The sequence below is a fragment of the Nothoprocta perdicaria genome, unplaced genomic scaffold (genome assembly GCF_003342845.1).
Source record: "Nothoprocta perdicaria isolate Ctin4 unplaced genomic scaffold, notPer1 scaffold_297, whole genome shotgun sequence".
NCBI lineage: Eukaryota > Metazoa > Chordata > Aves > Tinamiformes > Tinamidae > Nothoprocta > Nothoprocta perdicaria.
In genome coordinates, this window is record NW_020455529.1 from 621,602 (window position 1) to 645,545 (window position 23,944).

A 23,944-nucleotide genomic window follows, 5' to 3' on the forward strand; every position below is an offset into this window, starting at 1 on the left:
AGAATAAAAGCAAATACAGAAAAAAATAATAAAAAACATGTTGAGTATTTCATAGAAAGAAAACATGTCATACCTGGGTTGTAAGTGTATCCTCTTTGAACTGAAAGAACAAATGGTAACGACTAGTATAATGACTTAATAGTGAATATTTTATCAGCAAATACTCCTACATGCATGCAGTGAAGTCACCAGATCTTGCTATACGGCTGCTCTGGAGTATCACACTGACCTTTCTACCCCTGGCTGCAGACAGAGACTGCAGAAATTCTTTGTTTCGTTCTCCAGACTGTTGATCAATGCAGATTATCTGACATCTGCTACACGGGCCCACAACCTGAAATTTCAATCAAAGAAGGATCACAGATATATATCAGAACAGGGCAATATTGAACAGTACCATCTTCTGACTGACTAAATAACTTAAAAACATACCTTTCATATACTTCTGCAGTGACATTTTGTGTTTTATTATGTTAGAGGTGATTCTTGTTAACCTAATGCAGAGGTGCATTTTCAAAGACTCCTTTTGGGATGTCCACACTCAGCTTTTAAATCATCCCTTTTCCCTTTTCTTTCCTTGAAAAACTTCCCACAAATAGAATCTGAGAAATACCAAAAATGTACATATTTATATTTCCTGCTGGCTTTGCTTCATCTACTGATTGGCAGGGATACTTGCCCAAATGAGAACTAAGTGTAGAATTAAGCCAAGTGTTCAGGATTTGACCAAAGGAGGATTCTCCTGGAGTTAAACTAACACTGTTTGGTTTACATTGCCTCAGTGCAGTTGAAATATGCATAACACCCCACATTCTTACTGATTTTCATGGTACTTCGTAAATGATCAGAATATAAAATATGAATTTTCACAGGTTTATAAGGTCAGGAGGAATGACTTGATCTTCTGGTCAGTGTGTAATATAGAGTATTATATAGAGTCCCCCAAATTAATTCTTGCTTGAACTTGTCTTTTTTGGTAGGAATAAGAACTGCAATGACTTTCTTCTTATCTTTTATAGCATTACAATGAAGAAGGAAGACATAGACTCATTTTACTTAATATTGYATCCCTAACTTTTGCAGCACTCTACATTATAAAAACTAACTTCTTTTACAGTATCTCAGCTCACACATTCTGCTTTTGTAAAATTTRTCATAAAATTCAAGAGGGCAAATAACTAAAACTCACATTGAGAATATTTTTATATGCAGATCTGAAGTGCCATTTGGTTCTTTAAGGTACATTTAGAACTGCATGTAAAACTCTTCAGGGCAATCATAAAAACCACACATTTGGTTCTGCTTTTTCAGAAGATTTCCCACAACTTTAATATTTTATTAAAAGAAAAAGAACACAAGGTAGAGAACATCATATTTTTCCCTTCTTTGCTTTGTCACAGTTCAACAGCTTTTTCTACCACTTTACGAGCATCAAGCACCATTAGCATCACTTATATTGTTACCACCTCAGTATCACAATAAGGACCTAGCAGAGACTTGGAAAGACAAATCAAGTTGCACATGAATAAGTCACTTTTACATTCCAGGCAACACACTTTCAAATATATTTTTCACACGATGGGACCAGAAAAACAAACTGGAACCTAATTCCCCTAGGTTTCATGCAGAGGTTTTTCATGGACTGTTTTGTGCAGGTTTCCCCCAAAAGAATTACTTTGTTAGCGAAGACTGACTCTATAGCATTTTCACAAYAGCATAAAGCACATTATAGTGTTAGAAATGATGTGCAGCATAACACACAAAAGAGCTCTACCAAGTTAGACCAAGGTCAGTTTGACCCAGAAACACATCTTGGATGGAGATTAAAAGAAAACATGAGTTAAAAGAAAACAGAGTAATATACATGGATCATTCACTTGTATTTATTTCCCAGCTCCTGGACATAGTTTGTCACATTCGCAGTTATTTGAGACTGCATCTGGACTGACATGCCTAGCAGAAACAACTATTCTCTCACAAAGTATGCTGACTAAATGTTTGCTATGGACTCTGATCAAAAACAGTGATGAATCTTCTCCTTTCTCAATGAAGTTAGGAAATGCTATGTTAATTGTAATTTWAAAAAAAAAAGTGGGAAAGGAATATGTTCAAATCTCTCAATTACATTAAAAAATGTCTGATCACAATACTTTTTTAAAAAATACATTTCATAAACTTCATCTTTTTAACTGTGCAGTCCATGTCCTATATAAAGCCTTGAAAAAATTGCTTTTTTTCCAGGAGTCAAAACACTTTTTGACAGTAAAGGACAAGAACATGAGTCCATACCTGAAACCGCAGAGAACCTACTGAAATCTCAGCCCATTCTTCTTCTTCAAAGGACTCCGGAGCGCTGATGACAAGGTTAGCACGGAAGCGTGGGATTAATTCCTGTATTTCCAATGGTTCTTCCAGTCTGTGTCACAGATTTCAGAGGGGAAAAAAAAAAAGAAAATAAGCTTTATTAAAAAAAAATAAAAAGCTTTATTAAAAAGAAGTTGAGCTTTATTAACTAGTTTTTCAGTAGATATTTGTGCTGGAAACCTAGAATTTAGTGGCTGGTTTGATTCAGCAAATGCTTCTTGTCCAGAACACTTGAGACCAAATTTTAATACAAAAGCTATGAAAAAGACACAAGGTGTCTGATTATGGCTTGTAGTACTCTAGGTGGCTTCTCCAGAGAAGCAATCATGAACTGAAAARCAGGCATGAAAGCATGTGGGATTTCAGTCATAAACAATAAGAAAATTTCCCTGTTAGCAATCGTATGCAAGGCCCAAAYAGAAACATCTTTTGGTTAAGCAATCATTTGACTTCTAGAAACATTTAAATGCTTTGAAAAGGAAAACAAGTAAAACATACTCTGCACTCACTGCAGTAGCAAAATGCACAAGAGATAGTGAAGGTGACACAGTCCAGCAAAGACATTTTGTGRGAGAATGTATCCCTTGTATTATCACTTGCCCTTGGGATGAAGGAGATTGCACCAGCTGACAGGTGTTTTGAAAAAAATTAATCTCTGTGTGGAGACATCTACACCTCCTTACAAGCACCTGAGCTGCCAGAGCATAGATTTGTGTGAATCCTGAGAACACAGATGAGGAAGCCAGAAAGGCAGACTGCATACTAATAGCAGAAAGGTGGCTGCACCTTTCAATTGTCATCTTTTACTCTTCTTCTAAGGGACTATCTTTACTGCTAGAGTAAATAGGACAGTCCTAAAATTTGCAAAGGAGATCCTATCCCCCTTTATTAATGGGTAAGAATATGGAYATGCGCAATTTTCCAGGTTCTTTCAGGTTTAGCTTAAGAACTTTTAGATATGACACTCTGCAACTTAAAGAAAAAAAAAGAAAAAAAAGCTATAGAGTGAAAAGAAAAGTTCCTGTTTTGGGGAGAAAAAGTTAAGTAGCAGGGACAAACAGTTTAAAACTGTGCTTTAAATAAAATGAGGGAAGGCATGAAAAATCAAAGCACAGGGAAACCTGTCCACATCAAGCAGTCTTGACAGAGGACTGGTATGTGAAGAACTTTTTGTTTAAAATAGTCTGGTTGATCTTTAAAAGACAAACGTGCATAGGGATAAACTGGATGTGCAAATTTTCAAGCAAACCATGCAACCCTGATTCCTCCAAAGCTTTTGGTGTTGACAGGAGCCTAGGGGTAGAAAGTGGAGGGGGAAGCTTAAGCAACAGCAATTTTCCCTAGAGATATCACAAGCAATCTCATGACTGAGACAAAATTCCTAATCACTGCAGGAGATGGAAGCCAACAGGAGGAGTTGGCTATGTTAGTTCTCTGAAAATGGAGTTAAAAATAATATTTAGTTATAAACAAGTTTAACTGTTCAGTTACAGTTTTGCATCCTTGTTTTGCTGTGGACTACGTTGAGTCCTGACAGAGGTTTGATGCTGGGCAGAGAGCTCTAAATGCATTTTGTGACACAGGAGTGCCTGCCACCACAGCTGATACACAGCGGGAGCATCAAAAGCTCCAGGAACACCACAACTGTGCTAGTGTTGTCCTGAATCAGYTGCTGGAAAGATATAGGAAAAAATCACTTCTTGGAATTTCATCCCTTTCCATTGTGGCCATGGAGGACAGCACTGCTCACACTCCTACTCTCTCTGCCTTCCATGCATCCAAGCTCTTCAAAACATCTCAGCTTCTCTGGGCCTGGCCCTGGCCCTCTGAACTGCTTGTAACTGCTTGTACCTCTGTGAATTCCCACTACCTGCCCTCCCTCACAACTCCTGTCAGCTGGATGACAGCTGGATGGAGTGACAGGCACCTTTACCTTGCAAAGCTGCAGAGGTGTTTGTCAGGTAAAACAACATTTTTTGCTAAAGCCCACTTGGGTGCATTGGGCAGAAGGTGTTCCATATATTTAACAGACAACTCTGAAAATTATTATTTGCATCTTCAGGGGCATACTTCTTTCAAGAACATTTGAGTATGAAGCCAGGCCATGAGGATTTTCAGGGGTGACTGGCAGCAGTAACACCAGAGAGATGGATGTCTTCTTATGCATGTAGCTCTAGAATAATATGTTACTTTCTAGATTTTAATTAAAATACTGTGACTCTTAGATCACCTCTCAAGAGACAAGTACAAAGTGGAAGATTTTTATTTATGAAAAAAATGAAGAGAAACTATTTAAACTCAATTGAAGATTGAAAGCATTCCGCAAATCCTAGCAGGTTTCCATCAAAAGAAAAATATGCAAAGTAGCTAAGTGTTTCTTAAAAAAGAAAAGCATTTAATTAAGACCTGTATGTGCAGATTCTTAAATCTGCATACTACAGAGAATACTGCACAGTTCTGCATTGGGAAAGTCTACATACAGTGATGTCATACCAATGCAAAACAACATTGAATTCATTTCCCCCAGTGTCCTGAGAAAAGTAGGGGAGAGCTTTCCAACCTGTGCTGCAGACTGGGAAGCAAGACGCTTCTCAGGCATCCTGGCAGCTCCAGTCAGATCTGGGATTTCTCTTGGAAGAAAGAGGATGACTTGGCATAGATGTCTTGGACGGGGATGCTGKAAGAACTGAGCTGCATAAGTGGGAACCATTTGCCACTATGTTTTCCCAGGCCCTCTGTCCTCCTCCATCTTCATTTATTGCTCCCTCTAGTGCTTTTTTTTTCCTTTGCACTATCCTCTCAACTCCTAGGTCTGGGAAGCTTCCTCACTGGGACTTACAATGGAAAAGCCTACTCTGTAACACTGCTCCCTCAAGAAGATATAACCTACCCTGTCAAGACTCAAAATAAAGCACTAATCGTCATTGAGAAAGGTGCTCACAAGAGCTGTGAGATGGGCCCGTTCAAACCTCCTCTCTCCAGGCCTTTTTCTCTGGGTGGCACTGCCAGGATATGTCGAAGCTGCCTGACTCTGTCCTGCTAAACAAAGAAACCCCTCAGGCAGTGCAAGCTTCAGTGCTCTGTCCTGACGCTGCATGAAGTTAGTGGTTTTAAAACCTGAGCAACCTCCTACAGTAACACATATATATTGCTCCTCAAAACAGCAATTTCAATGCAGAGGAAAGGATCTGCTGTGAAATCTGAGTGAAAGAAGCTGGGCTCAGTGACACGCAAGAAGCAGCAACTCTCCATGGTCAGTTTATGAAAATTTTGTTAGTATTGGGTTCCTTGCCTTTGAACTCTGGGTTGGTTCAGTGTTTCCTTTGCTGCTTGAATCTCCTACTTTGGACAAATAATGTCAAATTCTATACAGAAACAATCAAACAAAGGAAGCAGCAACAAAATACATACAGTCCTGAAATTAGTTTTATAATATTTCTGGTGTGAATGTCTACCCTAAATCTCAGACATTCTTACAGCAGAGAAATCTTTCAGTAAGTTCCAAGATGTTACATTTTCACTTAACAGATGATTTATGTTGAGCAAATGTAATTATCCCTGTCCCTCCTACAAATAGAATTGGCTTATTCCTAACTGTCTCCTGCCAGCAGATCATTTGACTAGAATGACACTGACATTTCCCTAAAGATGAGTGGCATACAGGTTATGTGCAAGCACTTAAATTCTCGGAAGTAATTTAGGCCTAAGTAACTACAGCAGCTTGCTACCTATATATTTGTTGAAGACTGAGAAGTAAGTATCTCAACATTTCAAAATAAAATAATTATATTCATACTTTATGAGAGAACCTAGAATCCAAGGGTGCTGAGAGACATTTGAAGACGGAAGGATCTTACCTCGCAGAAATATGGTCCTTCAAATGTGAAATGCTTGCTACATTTATTAGGAGGTACTGTGCTTCATTCACAAGAGAGAGTGAGATACTTGTAGCAGGTGTTAGACCTTAAAAAGATCAATCCAACAATATCAAATGATGCTTAAAAATGAGGAAGATAATACTAGCAATTTCACCCTATCTTTCCTGTGACCTCTTATTCATTTTCATTATAAGAGTTTTTCATCAGGCTCCAGGCAGTAAGGAAAGATTCCAAGAATTCTCTCAAATTTGTAAATCATAATGATGTAATACATTTAGAAACTGTGATAGAGATGAGATTTTACCGATTTTGTAAAATAATTTATAAGAGCAATATCTATGGATGTTTTATGCTTTTTCAATTTGCTCCCTTTTATAATGAATTTCAGTGTAAGAATAATTTCATCGCTAATGGATTTTTCATGATCATTTCTCAAAATGATCATTGAATTTCCAGAGAGTATGATGGTAGTGATAATATATATACATAAAAAAACCCTGTATTGCCATACCTGTACACTTTTGCCAAGTCTAACAAATGGATGGGCATCTAAAAACAATTTTGAGTACCTCTGAATGCACCTTTTGAAGTCTAGCATATCAGTATCACACAACTCTTTCACCCCTTACCAATGAATTTTGTGTTCATATGAGGTCCATGAACCAATCTGATATTTTGTATTTACTAAGGAATCACATTCATTATTAAGAATGCCAACGTACCTTTTGCATTTTTCTGATGCTTATTGCTTTTTATGTCTGAACTTTGCCTTATCAAGCGACATGAACGACCAAGAAACGTAGATAACCAGCCAGCAATTCTCTCCCCGCAGTCGTATGTTTTTACCCTGTCACGAGAAAGGAGAGAATTAACAAACTTTGACTGTCAAAACATTAATTTGCAAAACTGAAGACAAGTAATGACATTTATTCTTTCAATACAAAATACTGAATCCATAGTGTCTAATGATTAGTAAAACAGAAATAGGAAGTTCTGCAAAATTGTATTTCCTAGATTTTGTCAACTTTAGAGTACTTACGGTCTTTAATAATTCAATATTTAATTTTACACATAGGAACAAGGAACTATATAACTGTAATGATAAAGACTGACTGTGATATAACTGGCGAAACTGGTAGCCCRTTTTATAACATTACAATACAGTATTACAGAAGATATTTTTTGGTTTTTAATTTTTACTCAGATAGTTAATTTGAGTTGAATTTATGACTGCCTCACTGTGCCACTCTACATATAATTTTTAATGAACCCATAAGGTACAATGATCTTCAATCCTTAATTTAACCCATGTTAATACAGACACTTCCRTATTAACTTTGAAGACCCAACATGGCTCTACTAAGAGAGCTCAAGTAGTATTTTTTTCCTAATGTAAGTATGGCTTCCTTTACTTTGTCCAGCAGTTTTTTCAAGGAAAATGCCAACAGCTCTTTCTCCTTTATTGGATGTAATCCCACTTAGAAGTATCTCCAGACAACCTCTCTCAGTTCAGGAAGGCTATGGATCAGTTTATGGGAATTAATCATATTCGCCATTAGCATCCTCAGCTCAAAATCATCATCACTTTTGTAGCGTAGAAATTAGGCATTTTGTTTAAGCTATTTTGCTGGGCTCCTCTCACAAATAGTGGGAAAAAAAATAAGTAGTAACCATCGATTTTAGACCTTAGGATGGACTGTCTCTCACTCAGGAAGTGTTTAGCTCTCTACTGACTACTAAAGGAGACTTGATTTCTAACTTTGAAAGGGCCAAAACGGTTAAGGAGAATGCTAATTTTTGTGCTTATCTAGGCAGGATTCCTGCAAAGGAAGTGAGACAGCTGTGGTCCTGGGCTCACCTTTTTATCCTACACAACCAAAGCAGCTCATCTGTATGGAGACCATCTGCTGTGTGAAACAAGGGAACACATGGGACACTCCTCACAGCAAGGGACACTGAGTGCTAACATGATGAGAGAAAGTTGCCCGGCCTTACAACAAGTTCTGTAGACTGAACTGAGTTACACGGGTGGAAAGCCAGATAAAGTGAAATCAAAGAGATTTTTCTAATCCTGCAGGGATCAGATCTCTCTTCAGCTGCTGTTCTGAATTCTGACTGGGGTGCAGCTCTGCAACTCCCTGGCCAGTCTGACACTGGACAGATGCCCAACACCTGCATCTGGCCAGTGATGTCCTTCAGCTGAAACAAAACACCCATATCATGAGATGTAAGCTCTGTGGTAAGAACTGGAGACAAAAATGAGACTTTACCATCTCTGATGAACACCTCTTGTGTCTTGCTGTCACAGAAACAGGGAGAAGGTGGCTGATGAGAACACAAAAATGAGCACATTTTCCATGCTACAGGTAAAACAAGTTCCCTCATATTCTTTTTTTCTCTGCCWGCCAGAGGCACTAGGGTATTTTGGTCTTCTCCTCAGCAACCTAGCTTTGMCAGCCTGGCAGGGCTTGATAATTTATAAATCAGAATCAAAATCTGGCCCTCTCTTTTGTTTGCTTACTGTTTCCAGTCACAATGGCTAAGCTTCAAAAACACTACATTTCATCCTTAGCATTTCATCAAAGGTCACTATGTAGCTTCTGCATTCTAGGCTTCCTAAGTTTTCAAATTGCTTTTCTTTATTGTCTGAACATTTTCCAAGTGAGGAACATTGTCTCTTCAATGTCTTTTTCTTCAAAGTCCTTCTGCTGTAGCTCAAATCCATTCATTCTGTACTTGCAGTTCTTTTCATTGAGCATTACTTTACATCTGTCAGCATTACATCTCATTTGGCACATGTCAGGCAATTTATAAAGGAGGACTTAGTTCTCTTGGATTTTACTTGCTGTCCTTTTTGAGTTTCCCACTCCTATTACTATTATGTCATTTAGCTTCASTGCTTTACAGCTGGTACCTCTAGCTAGGTAATTTGTAGAGTAAGAAACAAGGACAGCTAAAGAATGAATATTGATCCAAAGGAATATAAGACATTTACCCATAACAGGCTCAGTCCATCTTGTTTTTAACTATTATTTTGCCTACTTCTATCACTTKATGATACCCTCTTTATGATGCTGTGGCCTGTCATGGAGCAGGCTGTGTCCCTCTCTTATGCAGGGCAGCACTAACCCTGAGCTTTCGGGATCTTCTACAACATTGATAACTATAACACCACCAACTTTTACTTTCACCTGCCACTATTAGATATTATACTGGAGAGCCACATCCCTCCAGTGTGAGCAGCACCTGCTGAGAGCGAGCCCCTGTGAAGATGCAGACTAACACAAGTTGCCTCGTGCAGAGGAAGCCTGGGCTCATCCAACTCCTGTGACTGCTTGCAAATTAAACATCCTCGCATAAAAGCCTGCTGATTTCAGCTGCTCTGGAGTGGAAATCCAGAGTAATCGCCTAGGTCAAGGCAACAACGGATAYTGCATAGGTCCCACTGCTTCTCTTGGCCACTCTGCAGTAGAAAYCCCAGGCCAGAAATCATCTCTGCTACAGTAAGAGGATTTTATGCCCTTGTTTTCCACTTCTTGGCCCTGGAGGCTCCCCTGGKGCAAATTAGAGAACCTGTTGGATCTACGAGCCCTTTTGGAGACTYATTTATTTTGTCTGTATCTTCTGCCTTACTTCTTGCCTTGCTTATTAGCTAATCACAGTCCACCCTGTGTAGTTTGTCCTGTGTTTCCTCTTTATTTGCCATTTCCTTCTTTTCTTTCCCCCTCAGAACACTGAGTACTCTCCCATAAAGGCTTCCCATTTCAAACATTAAAAATGTTAGAGCCAGAGTCATGAAAGACAAGCTACAATAAACAGTGTGGCAACAAAGTGTAAGCAGTGAGAGAAAAAGATAACAGAGGGTATTTTACAGCAAGGCCTGTAAGAAACAGGCAAGCCATGGGGAGGCTAAGGATGGAGTCAACACTACAGAAGTGGGACAGATGGATAGAATAAATGACTCCTGAGTGATTTCCTCTACCTAGGGAAAATACATTTCCAAAGAAAAGATCCTCTTTATTACTAGAATACAGAAGGGTAATATCCTGACAAATAAAGTTTTTTTTAAAAAAAAGGCAACAAAAAATCCCCAAGAAGCATAAGTCTGCCCTCATGGTGAGTACATCATATGAATGTATCATGATGATGTAGATGTAGATGATGATGATCATATGAATCAGATGTAAAGTAATGCTCAATGAAATGATTATAGACATACTCTACAAATCGCATTCAGTGAATATGCTTCAGGTATGAAAAAAGCGGAAATTACTGGTGATAAATTAAACTCTTTCAGAAACCAAGTGAAAGATTCTCTACACTAAACAAAAACACTGGCAGAATAATTGTCCTTGTTGATTTTCAAGATGAATTTTGGGCAAAGAGATAACTTTCTTCTCTTTGCATCACTGGAATACAATTTCTGTGCAGTATGCCAAACTGTCAGAAGGAAAAGTTAACTCCCCAATGGCTCCATGGGAGAATGTCCAGATCTGATGCTGGTCCATATTCTATTGCCCTCAGAGAACAAAGTGTAGAGTTAGATAATAATAAATGTGTTGTTTCACACATCCAGCTTCAAGATGGTTAGGGAGACATAGTCAAAGCAAAATCTAAAAGACAGTAGTAGAACAGGKAAGTTGTTTATAACCTCAGTAAGTTTTAGAAAATTTGAACCAGTGTAGCATGAAAGGGGCAAAGTTGCCAGCATCATTGCTGTCAAATAAATTAACTGACATGTAGTGTTCTGCTGAGGCCTTCACTTGGCATTTGGAAGCACTGGGCAGTCTGTTCCTTTTCTCATCTTTACAGCAAGCAAAATGAAGCTCTCACCCTCCTGAATGCCAAATCATCACAGGCTCAGGTACCTGCCTCCCCACTTCTTAAAAATCATTATTATTTGCTCTTTCCTACCAAAGTTGTGGGCCTGCCCAATTACCTCCTTAAATCTGTCTTCTCCTTGTTCACTGAACAAGAAAACTTTTGTTATTTTACACCATCCCTTCTTTTTTTGAGGATTTCTGCCCATTCACTTTATCCAGTCATGTCCTGAGTGGCTGTGTAGTGATTTTCACCTTAGATTCTTCTCTGTTTTCACTCACCTGTGTGAACAGACTTTACTCTCACAGATCACAGCCTCTTTTCCAGGATTTTCTTCTAGTGATATAGATACCGGGTCCATGCCTAGATGGGCAGAGGGTGAATCACATGAAAAACAAAAATTATGCAAAACCAAAGGGTTATGAATAAGATGCCTAAATGTACACCTGTTCCCAATTCCAACAGTCTCCCAAATGAGAAATATCACAGAAATACTCTTCTTCCTAAAAACACGCTCTCTGCCTGCAGGTGGCTCCAAATGATAATGAAAAGAGCAAAGGCTGCTGCTGACATTGGTATYCAAACCACATTAACAAATACACAATTTCAGCTTTGAGTAACTTTCTTCTCTGTGCATCCCAGGTAATGGGGTTGACACAGAATTACTGCTTTAATCGAGGCAGCTGTGGGAAAGATGAGTTTATCACTGTTGTGGTATCCCTAGAAGATCAGGATAATCATCAGTTTAATCATTTTGGGAGGGGAAGGATAATGCAAACAGAAAGATGGGGGGGAAAAACAGAAAAATAAGCATAAGTTGTTTTAATGAAAGATATAACAATGTATCGGAAAATGACATAGATTAAGATAAAAAGAATGGAAATCCATTAACGAGATAACTATTCCCATYATCCATTTCAGAGTTTAAAGCAAATGATGAATTCCTAGTATTATCAGCTTCTTCTATAGTTTCTTATCTGGAACAGAATGAAGCAAAGGGATAAAAAGGCTTTCTCCGAGTTTATCACAAGGAGAAAGGAAAGCTGTACAGTGTTGTTTTTGTTAATTGAAAGCAATAATCTTAAATGACAAACCAGATTTTACTGTGTGGTTGCAATCAATCTCACTCTTTTCCATTATTCTACTACATAAACCATCAAAGACTCTATCTCCACTACCCCCGCTTCCCTGCTTTATATCAACACATTTTGTTTTCACTTATTATTTTCTTGTTTATACTACTGTAATATAAACAAGAGTTGAGCTCTGCAACCTGTACAGCGTGGTGAAAGAGAACTGCTTTATTCTCTTCTGAAGAGTAGCGAAACGTAGCTCAGACTCACTCTATCCCACCATCAGCTCTTGTCCACGAGTGCCTTCAAAATGGGAGGCCTGATATTAGCACACTCCGAAAGCATAGCTGGAGGAGGGGAAGGTAGGTTAGGGTGACAGAGCAGTGGAACAGGCTGCCCAGGGAGGTTGTGGAGTCTCCTACTCTGGAGGTCTTCCAAACCCACCTGGATGCCACCCTGKGCCACATGCTGTAGGTGTGCCTGCTTGAGCAGGAAGGTTGGACTAGATGATCTCTAGAGGTCCCTTCCAACCTTAAATATTCTGTGATTCTGTGATTCTGTGAGGTTCACTTAGGAAAATAAAACATGTAAATAATAGCCTTGTTGAACCGACTTGCAAAAACCTGAAAAAGAAGGCAAGGTAATCACCTTACAGACTACAACAACTGCTCCTGCACTTGCAAGCCTTTTCAAACAAACAAACACTAGCATCATGCTTTTTGCAAAAGAAAAATCTTTCTACTCTGTGAGGGTCCTTAGCAACTATAATTTTAAAAACAACTTCTAAACAAAGAATGCATGTAAGATTTATTAAGACAGAGTCTCAGGTCTTCACAATGCTTCATTTTACACACCAGGTAGCGTACCAAATTTCTGTTGTATAGTACACATTTTACAGAGGTGTTTAGGTCGGTTTAACATTGTTAATAGCAATTTTATTCTATCTTAAGGCCCAAAAAGAAAAAATAAAGAAGAATATTGCCAGTTCCTAAAATGTAAAAGTTGTCATTCTCCATGGTCATTTAGTCGATAATAAAATTCACAGATGTGATCATAGTATTATTATTAAAAAAAAATCTTGTCTTTATAGTTCCTATTTTCAGTCAATGAGAAAAATTAGAGGTTTGTTATTTCAATAGACTGAAATATAAACTATTCATGTATATTCTTTCATCAGCRTACGCACATAAATCCCATTAATTTTATTGGCAATAAGACATGACTATTGAAGGGAGAATAAATTCCATAAAGTGTAATTGGTTGCTCAGTTTTGTTAGCATCTTTCAACTCCCATATTTCAAAAGGACTTCACAATATTCTTTTTTTTTTCTCTCTGTGCTGTGGGAAACTAATTCACAGCTTGCCAGAGTAATGCTGATTGTTAGCTAAAATGGAAAGAGAGAAATTAGTCTTTTACAGGAATGTATTCTCAGCAAATTTCTGTTTGGGTTATTTTTGTGTAAGTCAAGAACAAGTCCAATGGGCTGTGCAGTGGGGAGCAGATTGTACCTTGAGATATACTGAAGACAGTAAGATTTCTCTTGATTCTCATTCAAGTAATACAGCTTTTGGAAATATCAGCACTTGCTCCTATCCTCTTTTAATTACTGGGAGTCACACCATTGAAGCAAGATTGAGTTGAGATATAAGGAACTATTTTGCTCCACGGATGCTTATTTAAAGTCATACTGGTCTTCTTTAAGTGAGTCCTGCTGTAGCAGGGATCATTGTAATCTTCATATCAAAATGAGTAAGAGATGCTGCTAATAGCCGCATGCAAAGCACAGGCAAATAAGATTTGCACATTGTATTTGCACGAGCAAATAAGATTTGACAAAATACAGAAATGGAGTTTCTTAAAATTAAGGATCCACTCCCTCCACTGAAGTAAAAAACATTCCCTGAGAAAAAAAACACAAGGTCTTCCTCTCCCTTTCCAGTCTATCCTTTTCCTCAGAAATCAGAGGAGTATCCGGAGCTCCCAGGTTATGATGAAAAGCAACTAATATTGTTGGCTTGGCAGAGACCATACACAAGCCCTGAAGCATTTCTGTCCCTGCCTAGCACCTCAGTTGGACTGTCCCTCACTAACCCCAAGGATGGCAGGATCACCCAGCGAGGTGCCTCAGACAGCTACGTCTGTCCATCTGAGGGTCAGATGGGCTGGACGTCCCACAGAAAGAGGTGGGAGAAAACTCCCACCTGGGAAAGACGCCTGCTAATATCGCTGAGGAAAGGCTGTTTGSGGGGGAGGCATCCAGTGCGCCTGAGAGAAAAGCACTGGAGGAGCCCTGGAGGTGACCRGAGTGCAACTCTGAGTACAGAAGCACAAAACCGAGCCCAGAAGCGGTACCAATCTGAAATACGACGAGCCAGTGGCAGCGGCCAGCGAGGGCTCCGAGCTGCCTGGCCCGGCAGCRGCTGCTGCTCCTCGCTGTGCTGCTCTGCTCGAGCTGCTCGCGGCACTCAGCCGCACACGYGAAATTAGCACCAAGCTCTCGACAGGCTGGAGAGGGCTGTGACAAAGGCATGAATGATTAACAGGAGGCTTCCAAGGAAAGGGTCAGCTGGGTGGATTAAATCATTCTGTGGCAGACCGACTTAAGTGGGAGACATAATAACAGCTCATATATCTGAAGGGATAAAAGAAAGAATAAAAATTTATTACAAACAAATAAATCATGAGTTTGGACTGCAGGTGAGAGAGGAAAAAAAAACTCAGAATAAATATTAGAACAGCTTCCTATTGATTTATCTGCTGACTCTTATCTGCCAGTTCATATATGCTCCCATCACTGTGCTACCTTATGAGCAGTATCCTCCAGAACAGCCTCTCCAAGCAAATGAGAGCCATTATCCCACTCTGAAGCATTAACAAATAACATGGATTGCAAATAGTGTATAAATATGAAAAATAGCAGTGCTGTTACAAAAAGAGGGCCCAGATCACCTTACTGGCTAGAATGATTGGTATCTAGGCCATATACGAAGAATAAAATGATCTTCCACTCCTGCATACTGGCAGTACCAAGGCTAGCYATAAATGCCAACCAAGTTTCTGTTAGAGCATGTGGGAGATCCTGTCACTCACCTTCAGATGGAAAAGTGATCTACAGACTTGATCAATCACTTCTGAGTGGAAATGGTTCCCACTTTCACATGAGGCAAGTTAAGTGACTGTGAAATCTCCAGTAATGACATGAAGTAAAATGTGGGATTTAAAGGTGAATTTCGCCCCACCACCAACCACGGCAAGGGACTGAACTGCCACTAAATCTCAGTGAGAAATGGGTGCCTTGACTGTTGTTTATGTCTGTGAAAGCTTCCTGGCTCTCTGAAGTATGTCAGTGCAGACATTATTGCCAAGCAATGGTACTAATGGATATGCGCTAACTTGAACAATGTGATACTAGCCAGGAAAAAAAAAAATGAAGAAAACAAACAGAAAACCAGAATGAAATATTCTAATGGCCCAAGAGATGTGAAGCTCAGAAAAAAAAAAAAAAAGGATGGTGATAGTTTAGACAACTTTAGGTACTGTATCCACAAGCAAGAGGCACAAGGAGAAAGGAAGTGAGATGGAAAGGAAATTAATTTATAGGAACAGTGAGTTCTAAAACAACTTTGTAGTTTAAATACTTTCAGAGTAGGCTGGCTATGAAACTGTACTACAAAAATTTGGGTTGAAATGCATTCCACTTTGAATTGAAATGAATCAACAGTAGCTTGTTAAAGCAAGAATGTAGAGAGAAGAGTGGGAAATGGCAGAGTTTGTGACAATAAGCCAATATAGAACCCAAAAAAAGAGAGTAGATTGTGTTTGGGATCTGAAACAAATACAAACTTGGTGGAGACTAGAGGAAGTAGCTGCAGATATGACAGACCTATTCCAAGTCACTGTGCAAAAGAAATCAGCTGGTCAGAATTCATTTTACAGAGAATGAACAGTGCTTGGAGGACAGCTGGAGGGGAGAACAAATTTAACATACAGAAAGGAGACCCTAGTTAGGGATCCACCAGAAACAGATCTGTAATGGAGTTCTAATAAGGGATGACAAATCCAACTGTTAAGTTCCCATGTTGTGCTCTAGCTGCTTAAATTATGGGCATATATATTATTAATRGTTAAGGAATACAGGCTGAGTAAAAGTTAGACCTCAGGGAAATGGTAAATATCATTCAACCACATATAAACTTGGTATTAATAATGACTTTTGTGGAATACAAGCCCATTCCACTGTTCAATGCTACCAGTAGAGATAAGAAAACAAAAAAAAACAAAACCAAATCCCGCTACCCTCCAGTATCAAGGGGCTTTCTGTAATGCTTTCYATAGGGACTTTTCTTCCCCATGAGAGAATAAAAAGAGTTCTCATGAATCCAGAAAAAAATTAAATATCTCCAAATATTTGCATGTATATTGTACATAATACTGCAAATATTAAACCGAGTTAGATAACATCTGGTCCTTATTTTAATTATATTAATTCCTACTAAAGACTCTGTCATAGTCCCACAGCTCCAGGAAGGAGGAGATCTATAAAACTGAAAGGTCTCTAAGCAGCACAGATGATGGCTATTCCTTCATCTTCCCAGAAAATTCCTTCACCTTCACAGCAGTAATACTCAATTCTCATTGCCGGACTTCCTTCGTGAGCTCAGGAGTAGAACAGTCAGGAGATTTCCACATCTATCAATTCATAATCTCTTCCCTGAGCATTCACTTTATGACTGCACGTGGGGAGTCACTATCTTCTCTCCAACCGCCTCTACAACACACCAGGGAACGACTCAGTGCTRTAACAGCCTGGCCTTCCTTACATGAAGTAGAATGAATTTATCCCCTATGTTGGCAGAGATGCACAACACCCAGTATTTTGGTAGGTAAACGAGCTCTGCGTTTGTAAAGTTGACACCAATAATGAAGGAGGAAACAAGGATATTATTCACAAACCTTCTGCCTGAATGATCATAATATTTTGCTTCAGATCAATCGAGGGATTTATAAGGCACAATCTCGGCTCCTGCTTCTGCGTTATGCAAACTCCATTTTGATTTACAACCATCCAGTTACGGTCATATAGCAAGCCTTGGTTTCCTACTGGCCATTCTGCAACCTAGAAAAGCATCAGGAGGAAATAAAAAGGTTGAGAGAATGTTAGTTGCATTAATAGGTTCAGGCTAGAAAGAAATGAGAAGGAAATTAAATTGGTAATGTAATACTTTGAAATCAGGAAAACATGTGCAGGCCAATGTCAGCTCTTATAATAGGGACCTTAATTATAAATCAAAGATAAAGATCTGACTGCAAGAACCTGACTAAACAAAATGGAGTTAGTGCAATTTGTTTATTAACCAACATTTAGATATTACATTTAATAGATTTATACAATACAGTAAATAGTCTATGAAATACTCTGAAAATTGTTCTCAATTTTGTTCTCAGTCATTTTTAGGGCCTCTCCTCCCAACAATTTAACTTTAATTTACAAAGCAAAACCTCTCCAAGACACACATATGAATGAAGCCAAACAAACAAATGAGGAAAAATCAAGGAAATTTTGAAATTCACTATTTTGAGAAAACACTTTTTATTCATAAAACTGGAAACACTTTATAAATGAATTAAATCAAGAAAACTTCCAACATTAAGCTTTCCAGTTTAATGGGCAGCACAATATTTTTTTAGGATCCTTTCCAGCAAAAACTTTTCTTTGCTACCTGTTTTTCCATTACTTTTCTAATGCTCTTTATATCCAAGAGTCTATATAACCATATTGTCATTGCTTTCATGTACATTTTTCTGGTGAAAAGAACAGCTGTTGCTGATGCTACACAGATGGTAATCTTGAAATACAAAAAGAGAACAATTTTATTAATGCCTTTGGACGATATTAATAACTGCTTTCTCCTTTAGAATGATAAAACACTATTCTTTTAGCAGAAAGATGGGCATTTAATCACAGTGCATGCATGCTTTCCAGTCCCAGTTGAATAAGGAGAAAAGTTAGCTACAGCTGAACCGTGATGAATCCTTCTGAAAGTTTATTACAAGGCTTAACGCAGGTCTCACGAGTTAGCTAGGAAAAGACTCCTAGAAAAAAATACTAAGCAACAAAAATAGGTCAAGAACAACCTGATGCTCTGAAGAAATGCCTAGCTTGAAGCACTGGAGTGATCCTAAGTAGAAGAATATTGTACCTCAAGGAGTTAGTGACTGCTTGGGTGTCCTTATTGGAAAGGGAAGCAGCATGTTCTCATGTGGAAATCCTTGCTTGATATGATGAACTGACTTGTTTTCTTCTAAGAAATACCTTTAAGAGCTGTAATGACCAAACAATGGTGCTTACCATAGACAATATCAGTGCAGCATGCCGTGTTCTCACCAAGAGGTCTATCTGGTGCTGTATTATCTCTGCGTTRCCAGCATCACAAAGCATGCAAAATTTAATAGCCAACTTTTTATTCTACTCTTAGGTATGAATATTCTGACTAAACCTCATATTAYACTTAAGAACCAAGAGGAAATTCTTTCTTACAGAGATCCAGAAAGAACCTACCTACCTGGTACACAACAAGCACAAGTTGGATTATTTTAAAATCACAATTCTGTTTCACATATGCTCTATCCTAAACCCCGTAAAATCTGCAAATTTCTGATTTTATAATCTTCTCTAGAATTTGCAAGGGTCCTCAGTAGTAGCTTGGGACTGACTGCTTACGTAGAGGAAACCAAGGGCAGGCAGTCAAAATGTTCTGGAATTAAAATTTTAAAGAATTGAAGTTGGACATAAAAATATAGCCCAAACTACTAATCTCTTCTATGTATTTTGGCCACAGGGCTATCAACTCTATGGAATACATAACATATATGGGAAAATTTTAAAGAAATGCATTTATCAACCTATTTGATTCACAATATTTTCAGCAGTTTTTGATGTGAGCTTAGATAAAAACTGCCCGTCAAAAGTGTTGCAGCATCATCTACAACAATGTTGTACTGATACCTCAAATGGTAAGTACCTAAAAGATGTCAACCTTTGCCCTGTATTTTCCCTAGGAGAAGAATCACAGCTCAAAGGCTGAGCAGGGGTGCTGTGTCAGTTGAAGGACAGACTTTGATTCTTTTCTGAAAATGTCCTTTCAATGCACCTGCATTTTTCAGTTATCCCGTGTAAGTACATTGGAAAATGCATTTGATCAGTCAGTGATCATCTGAGAGCTGCAAGAGTTGTTTATCAAAGAGTTTCCTTACAAAATAGAAGATCACGAATCAGTAATACATCTTTCCAGAAGATCTTCACAGCATTTGCAAGAGAAAGTGCAGAATAAACTAAAAGAGCAGAAAAACACTAAAAGATCCCTAAAGGCAGTGTTTTTCAKCTATCAATTATATCATTCAATTCTTACGGTTCCACTTTAGGACAGTAGTCTTTTTTGGGAAAACGTTTAAGTGTGTGCTTGGCTTTCCTTGAAGGTAATTGGTTTTATCAATAAAACAAAACTCTCTCTTTTTAATCAGAGCTTTAGATAGTTGCTATAGTTTGAAAAGGATCTGGGGAAAAATCCATCTGACTAGGTAGCGTATCTGGAAATAAAAAGCCCTTCCATTCAAAATGTCTTGATAGGCTCAAAACAAAGGCAACGACTCCAAGCTCCACTCTGAAATGCAGCACAGAACTGTAGGTCTTCAAACCATTTCYTCCCTTCCCCTGGGTATTTGCATTTATAACAAGAATGAAACACAAACATGACCAGCAGTGAGTCCTAAGCCTTTAATGGATGCTACTGGTACCTTAYTTCCTTTCTCTGTTTGAATTTTCAATATCTCTTATGTCATTAGGATCTCAATAAATGGAATTGCAACAACAAAAATGACTGCATACTTTGCCCTGAATAGAGAATTTTAAACTGTCTTGCAACAGCATGAGTTGTTTTGATGGTAATAAGATATAGAGATGAGTGTTGAAAACAGGAATTTCAGTTCTCCTTAATAATTAGGATTGTGGTCTAGAAAGACTCTCTCCCATCCTTATTTCTAAGAGGCTGAAGAGATTGTTGAATAACTGCAAGCTACTGAATGAATCCACTTCAAATGAAGTCTGCCTGCTCTGCTGGAATTCACTACTGTTCACCTGAAACACAAGAAAAATGGTTCAATCCAGCTGCCTTGGAGTACACCTGCGGTGTCTGTTCAGAGCAGGCAGATGTGGCACAGGCAGGTCCACCACGTCTTGGTGGACCAGCAGCTGAAGGAAAGCCAGGACTCACCAGGGCATCTCAGACGGCGCTAGGTACCTATGTTCAGGCAATCCATTAATTGAAGCACCCCAATTAGTGAAGCCTACTGCAAATTAAAGAGGTTAGTTCACATYACGGTCAGTAACACCAACCACACAGCTTCTAACTTGATTCTATGCAGTTGTCTGGCCATCTCTTACTACTGGGACAAATTAAGAGTGGAAGCACATTAAGAAGGCAAAGACACTACGAGCTGATCAACAGATGCCAGCACACACCTTCCATTCCTAGCACGGCAGGCAAATTAACTTCTTAAGGTGAGGTCTTCTCTGCCTGTCATGAGCAAGAACCACTGTACAGCACAACAAGTTCATGATATTGGCCCATCTTCTTTAATTCATTTCTTTTTTTTGTAAYGTGAAAAAAAATCATTGCAAAAATGTCTTTTTGTTATTTCAGAATTTTCTTAATTTTTGGGGACTGTTTTCTTCCCCCAYAGTTTACAGTAACACCACGATGAAGACTAATACAGTTTTGGAAGAAAATTACTGCACAGGCTTTAAATTACTCAAGTTTAAAAATGTTAGTGGCCTTATATACCATTTATCACTGATTACTAAAAATTTGTATCGTATTTTAAAGTGAAAGCTAATTTGTTTTATATGTCAAAATGCATTTTTTATACTTTGAAATCTACTRCAAGAATAATAAAGTTATGAATGTTTTAAGCCCTAACCTTTTTTACTGGGCTCCCTGCATTGCGTAATTATGCAAAATTCATGGATATGAGAGATGCTCATGTTTAAAACAATTTTTTATGTTGCAAAAGAATAAAAAATGGCCAGGGATAAAGGTTATTCCTCTTGGCTGCTTCTTTCCCTTAAACAACTGCAGGGAAACCAAATGAGAACATCCAAAAAAGTTCACCTAGAATATTTAGTCCTCTCATTCCTGTGCAGTATGGAGCACCACTGAATAGAAGATGGTCCCATTGCCAGCAACATTTTACAAAGCATGCATGCTGTAGAAGCTAACCAACCTGCAGTAAGCTGAAGATCTTCATGCAAAGCTTCATCCACCCAGCTGCCAAAGCACTCTGCACTCTCATTTTCTCTGGAGGTCAAGCACCTCCCATACTAAAGCACTTAGAGAAATCAGAGGTGTTTAGACGAGGAGAAGATTATGTGACTCTAAAGAGGAGATTAAACAGCTGTGAGTTTGTGTTCACATCCTTACCAAGCTCATCTTTCTGCTGCTAACCACGTTACGTATCTTGTGACCCGTAAGTCAGCAAGGAGACTTTACTGGCAATAGGTTGGGTTCTGCACACAGTTAGATGGAATTTTCCACTACATATTCTCTTTCAGACAAACACAAGTGATCACATACTTCCCAATGAAGTCTACTTACTATACACTCTAAAAGTCTGACCTACCGTTCAGTAGCAGGTCTCCCCTTGACSTTACCAATCCATGAGATTCTGATCTCAAGTATTCAAACATAGGCAGAATGGATTTACTGTATCTTATATCTAAAATATTTTTCATCTTTGCACATCAACTAGCATACAGCTATCTTAAAATAGATAAAAATGGAGATTGAAATTTTCATGGCAGAAAATATTTTTCTAACCTTTCACAATTTCAATGTGTTTTAAAGGTATATTAGATTTGAAATCTTTGCTGAATCAATCTAAATGAAGTCTAAGAGAACTAGAAGCTATGTGATTATTTCCATGAGTTATGATTTTATGAAAGTAAGGGAACAATACCATCATGTTAATCTGAAGTCTATATGATGCATACCATTATGAGACTAGCAAAGCAGTAATTTTCTAGATGATTAAGTCTTTTCATGATAGAGTCTAGAGAGGATGGAATAATCAGTTCTTAGAAAGGCAAAATGACTTTCAAGATCTGAGAACATTTAATTTGGTGAAAGTCKTCTCTAGCATGCTCTGCTTCAAACTTCAGGGAGGGTGACACTGGATATTTCCACTTCCAAGGTAACACAGGCTGAAGTTGCAGTAACAATACACAGAGTGTTGTGGATGGTGCTTCACTATGGAGTTAGTGATGATGTATGTTCTGGAAGTGATGGCTTTGAACTCTACTCTTAATCTGCAGGAAGAGACCAAGCTACTGCATGACTTAGAATGAGATTAACTGACTTCTAAAAGACTAGGGCTGCCAAAAGTATCTTTTCTGTTTTCTTTTGATTTGAAAACTAAAGAGATACAATACCTTATAAATTTCACCTTGTTTTAGAAACAAGCGTGGAAAACTAATTTCAATGCTCATTACAAAAGGTGAGCTAGGGGCTGCCGTTTTTACATCTACAGGCAGAAAATGAGATTGACAGATTTCCCAAAGGCTGGTTATAAATGTATGGCAGGTCTAGAATCGCCACTTAGCCTTCTGGAAACAGAAAACTGAGGAATGCCTGGTGGAGATCACAAACGGCAAATTGATTTTCTTGTGGAATTTTCTTCAATATAAAAAACCATGTAACATTSCAATACTTCCTCTACCTACTTTCATTCACAAGAGCATCACTGTCATGTTTTTTGGTGTCTCAGTTCTTCTGCTTATTCTGATTTCTTTTGTCCTGGTCCTTTCCCTCTATTGGCTCCTCAAAACTCCTCCTACAGAGGTATGTTAAGCAACTGGAATGGTATTCAATGAAATCCCAACCTTTTATTTCTCACTGTTTCCTTTCCGCTGTCACTGACAGTAATGTCACAGGTTTGAGACACTGAAGCACAAGAGTTTGAAGGTCATCTTGACCTCCTGCTTGCTTCTTGAGTTAATCTCCTGGACCACTCTCCTATACTGAACTCCTTACACATTGAAAACATCCTTCTTCATCACATTTGTTACACCAGCTCCTACCATTTCTTCATATGCAGTCATATCTCTTCTATGAGCTAAGAAGAAATGCACAAAAAAGTGTCTGAGGAGGAGGAAAATAGAACACTAATTATAACARACTTCTAGTCCAATCCATGCCATATATGAAGGCTAATATATTTTTAATTGTATTTTGTTCTTTGGCAGCAGAGACTCTTGACAGTGYTTAGCTCTGAGTTCTGCTGCTACTTCATTATCAAAAAATAGAAAATCAGAATAAACTAGAATTCAAAATGATTCTAATCATGCAAAACTAAATCTCACAATATGGTTGTGATTTTAACATTTATATTTTTAAAGGTAGTCATATCATCTAATATTAGCTGCCTAATTCAAGTTGCTCAAGATCCCTCTTAAAATCAACGAATAGTGAAAAGAATAGTCAGGAACAATTCATCTTACCTATTGTAGATGCCTCTTTTATGATAAGATGAATTAGCAGGTATCCATTGGTCACTGCTTTCAGATTAATACTTCACTTTGGAAGGACATGTTTAGGTAAATTGAACCCTGTGTTCAAGATGGTGCTTGGCACAAGAAGCGTGCATAGGGAACGGGGATTTTCCTCCTCTGTATAGAGGCATAGTTCTGCCTGTCAGGGAGTACCAGGTCTGTGTGAATTTATCATCTAAAGTGGTTTCTCCTCTCAGAGCTTGAA

General features: G+C 38.4%; 1 protein-coding gene across 1 annotated transcript in view; it reads right to left on the bottom strand.

The window, feature by feature from the left end:
- MOCOS (molybdenum cofactor sulfurase) overlaps positions 1 to 23,944 on the bottom strand; it is a 177,728-nt gene that overhangs the window by 6,490 nt on the left and 147,294 nt on the right. The window contains exons 11-16 of the mRNA XM_026041857.1: positions 17,091 to 17,253; positions 11,345 to 11,426; positions 6,965 to 7,089; positions 6,222 to 6,327; positions 2,290 to 2,416; positions 230 to 334 (exon numbers count right to left, since the gene is read on the bottom strand). Coding sequence (XP_025897642.1) covers positions 230 to 334; positions 2,290 to 2,416; positions 6,222 to 6,327; positions 6,965 to 7,089; positions 11,345 to 11,426; positions 17,091 to 17,253 — 708 coding nt within the window. The remainder of the gene's footprint in view (positions 1 to 229; positions 335 to 2,289; positions 2,417 to 6,221; positions 6,328 to 6,964; positions 7,090 to 11,344; positions 11,427 to 17,090; positions 17,254 to 23,944) is intronic.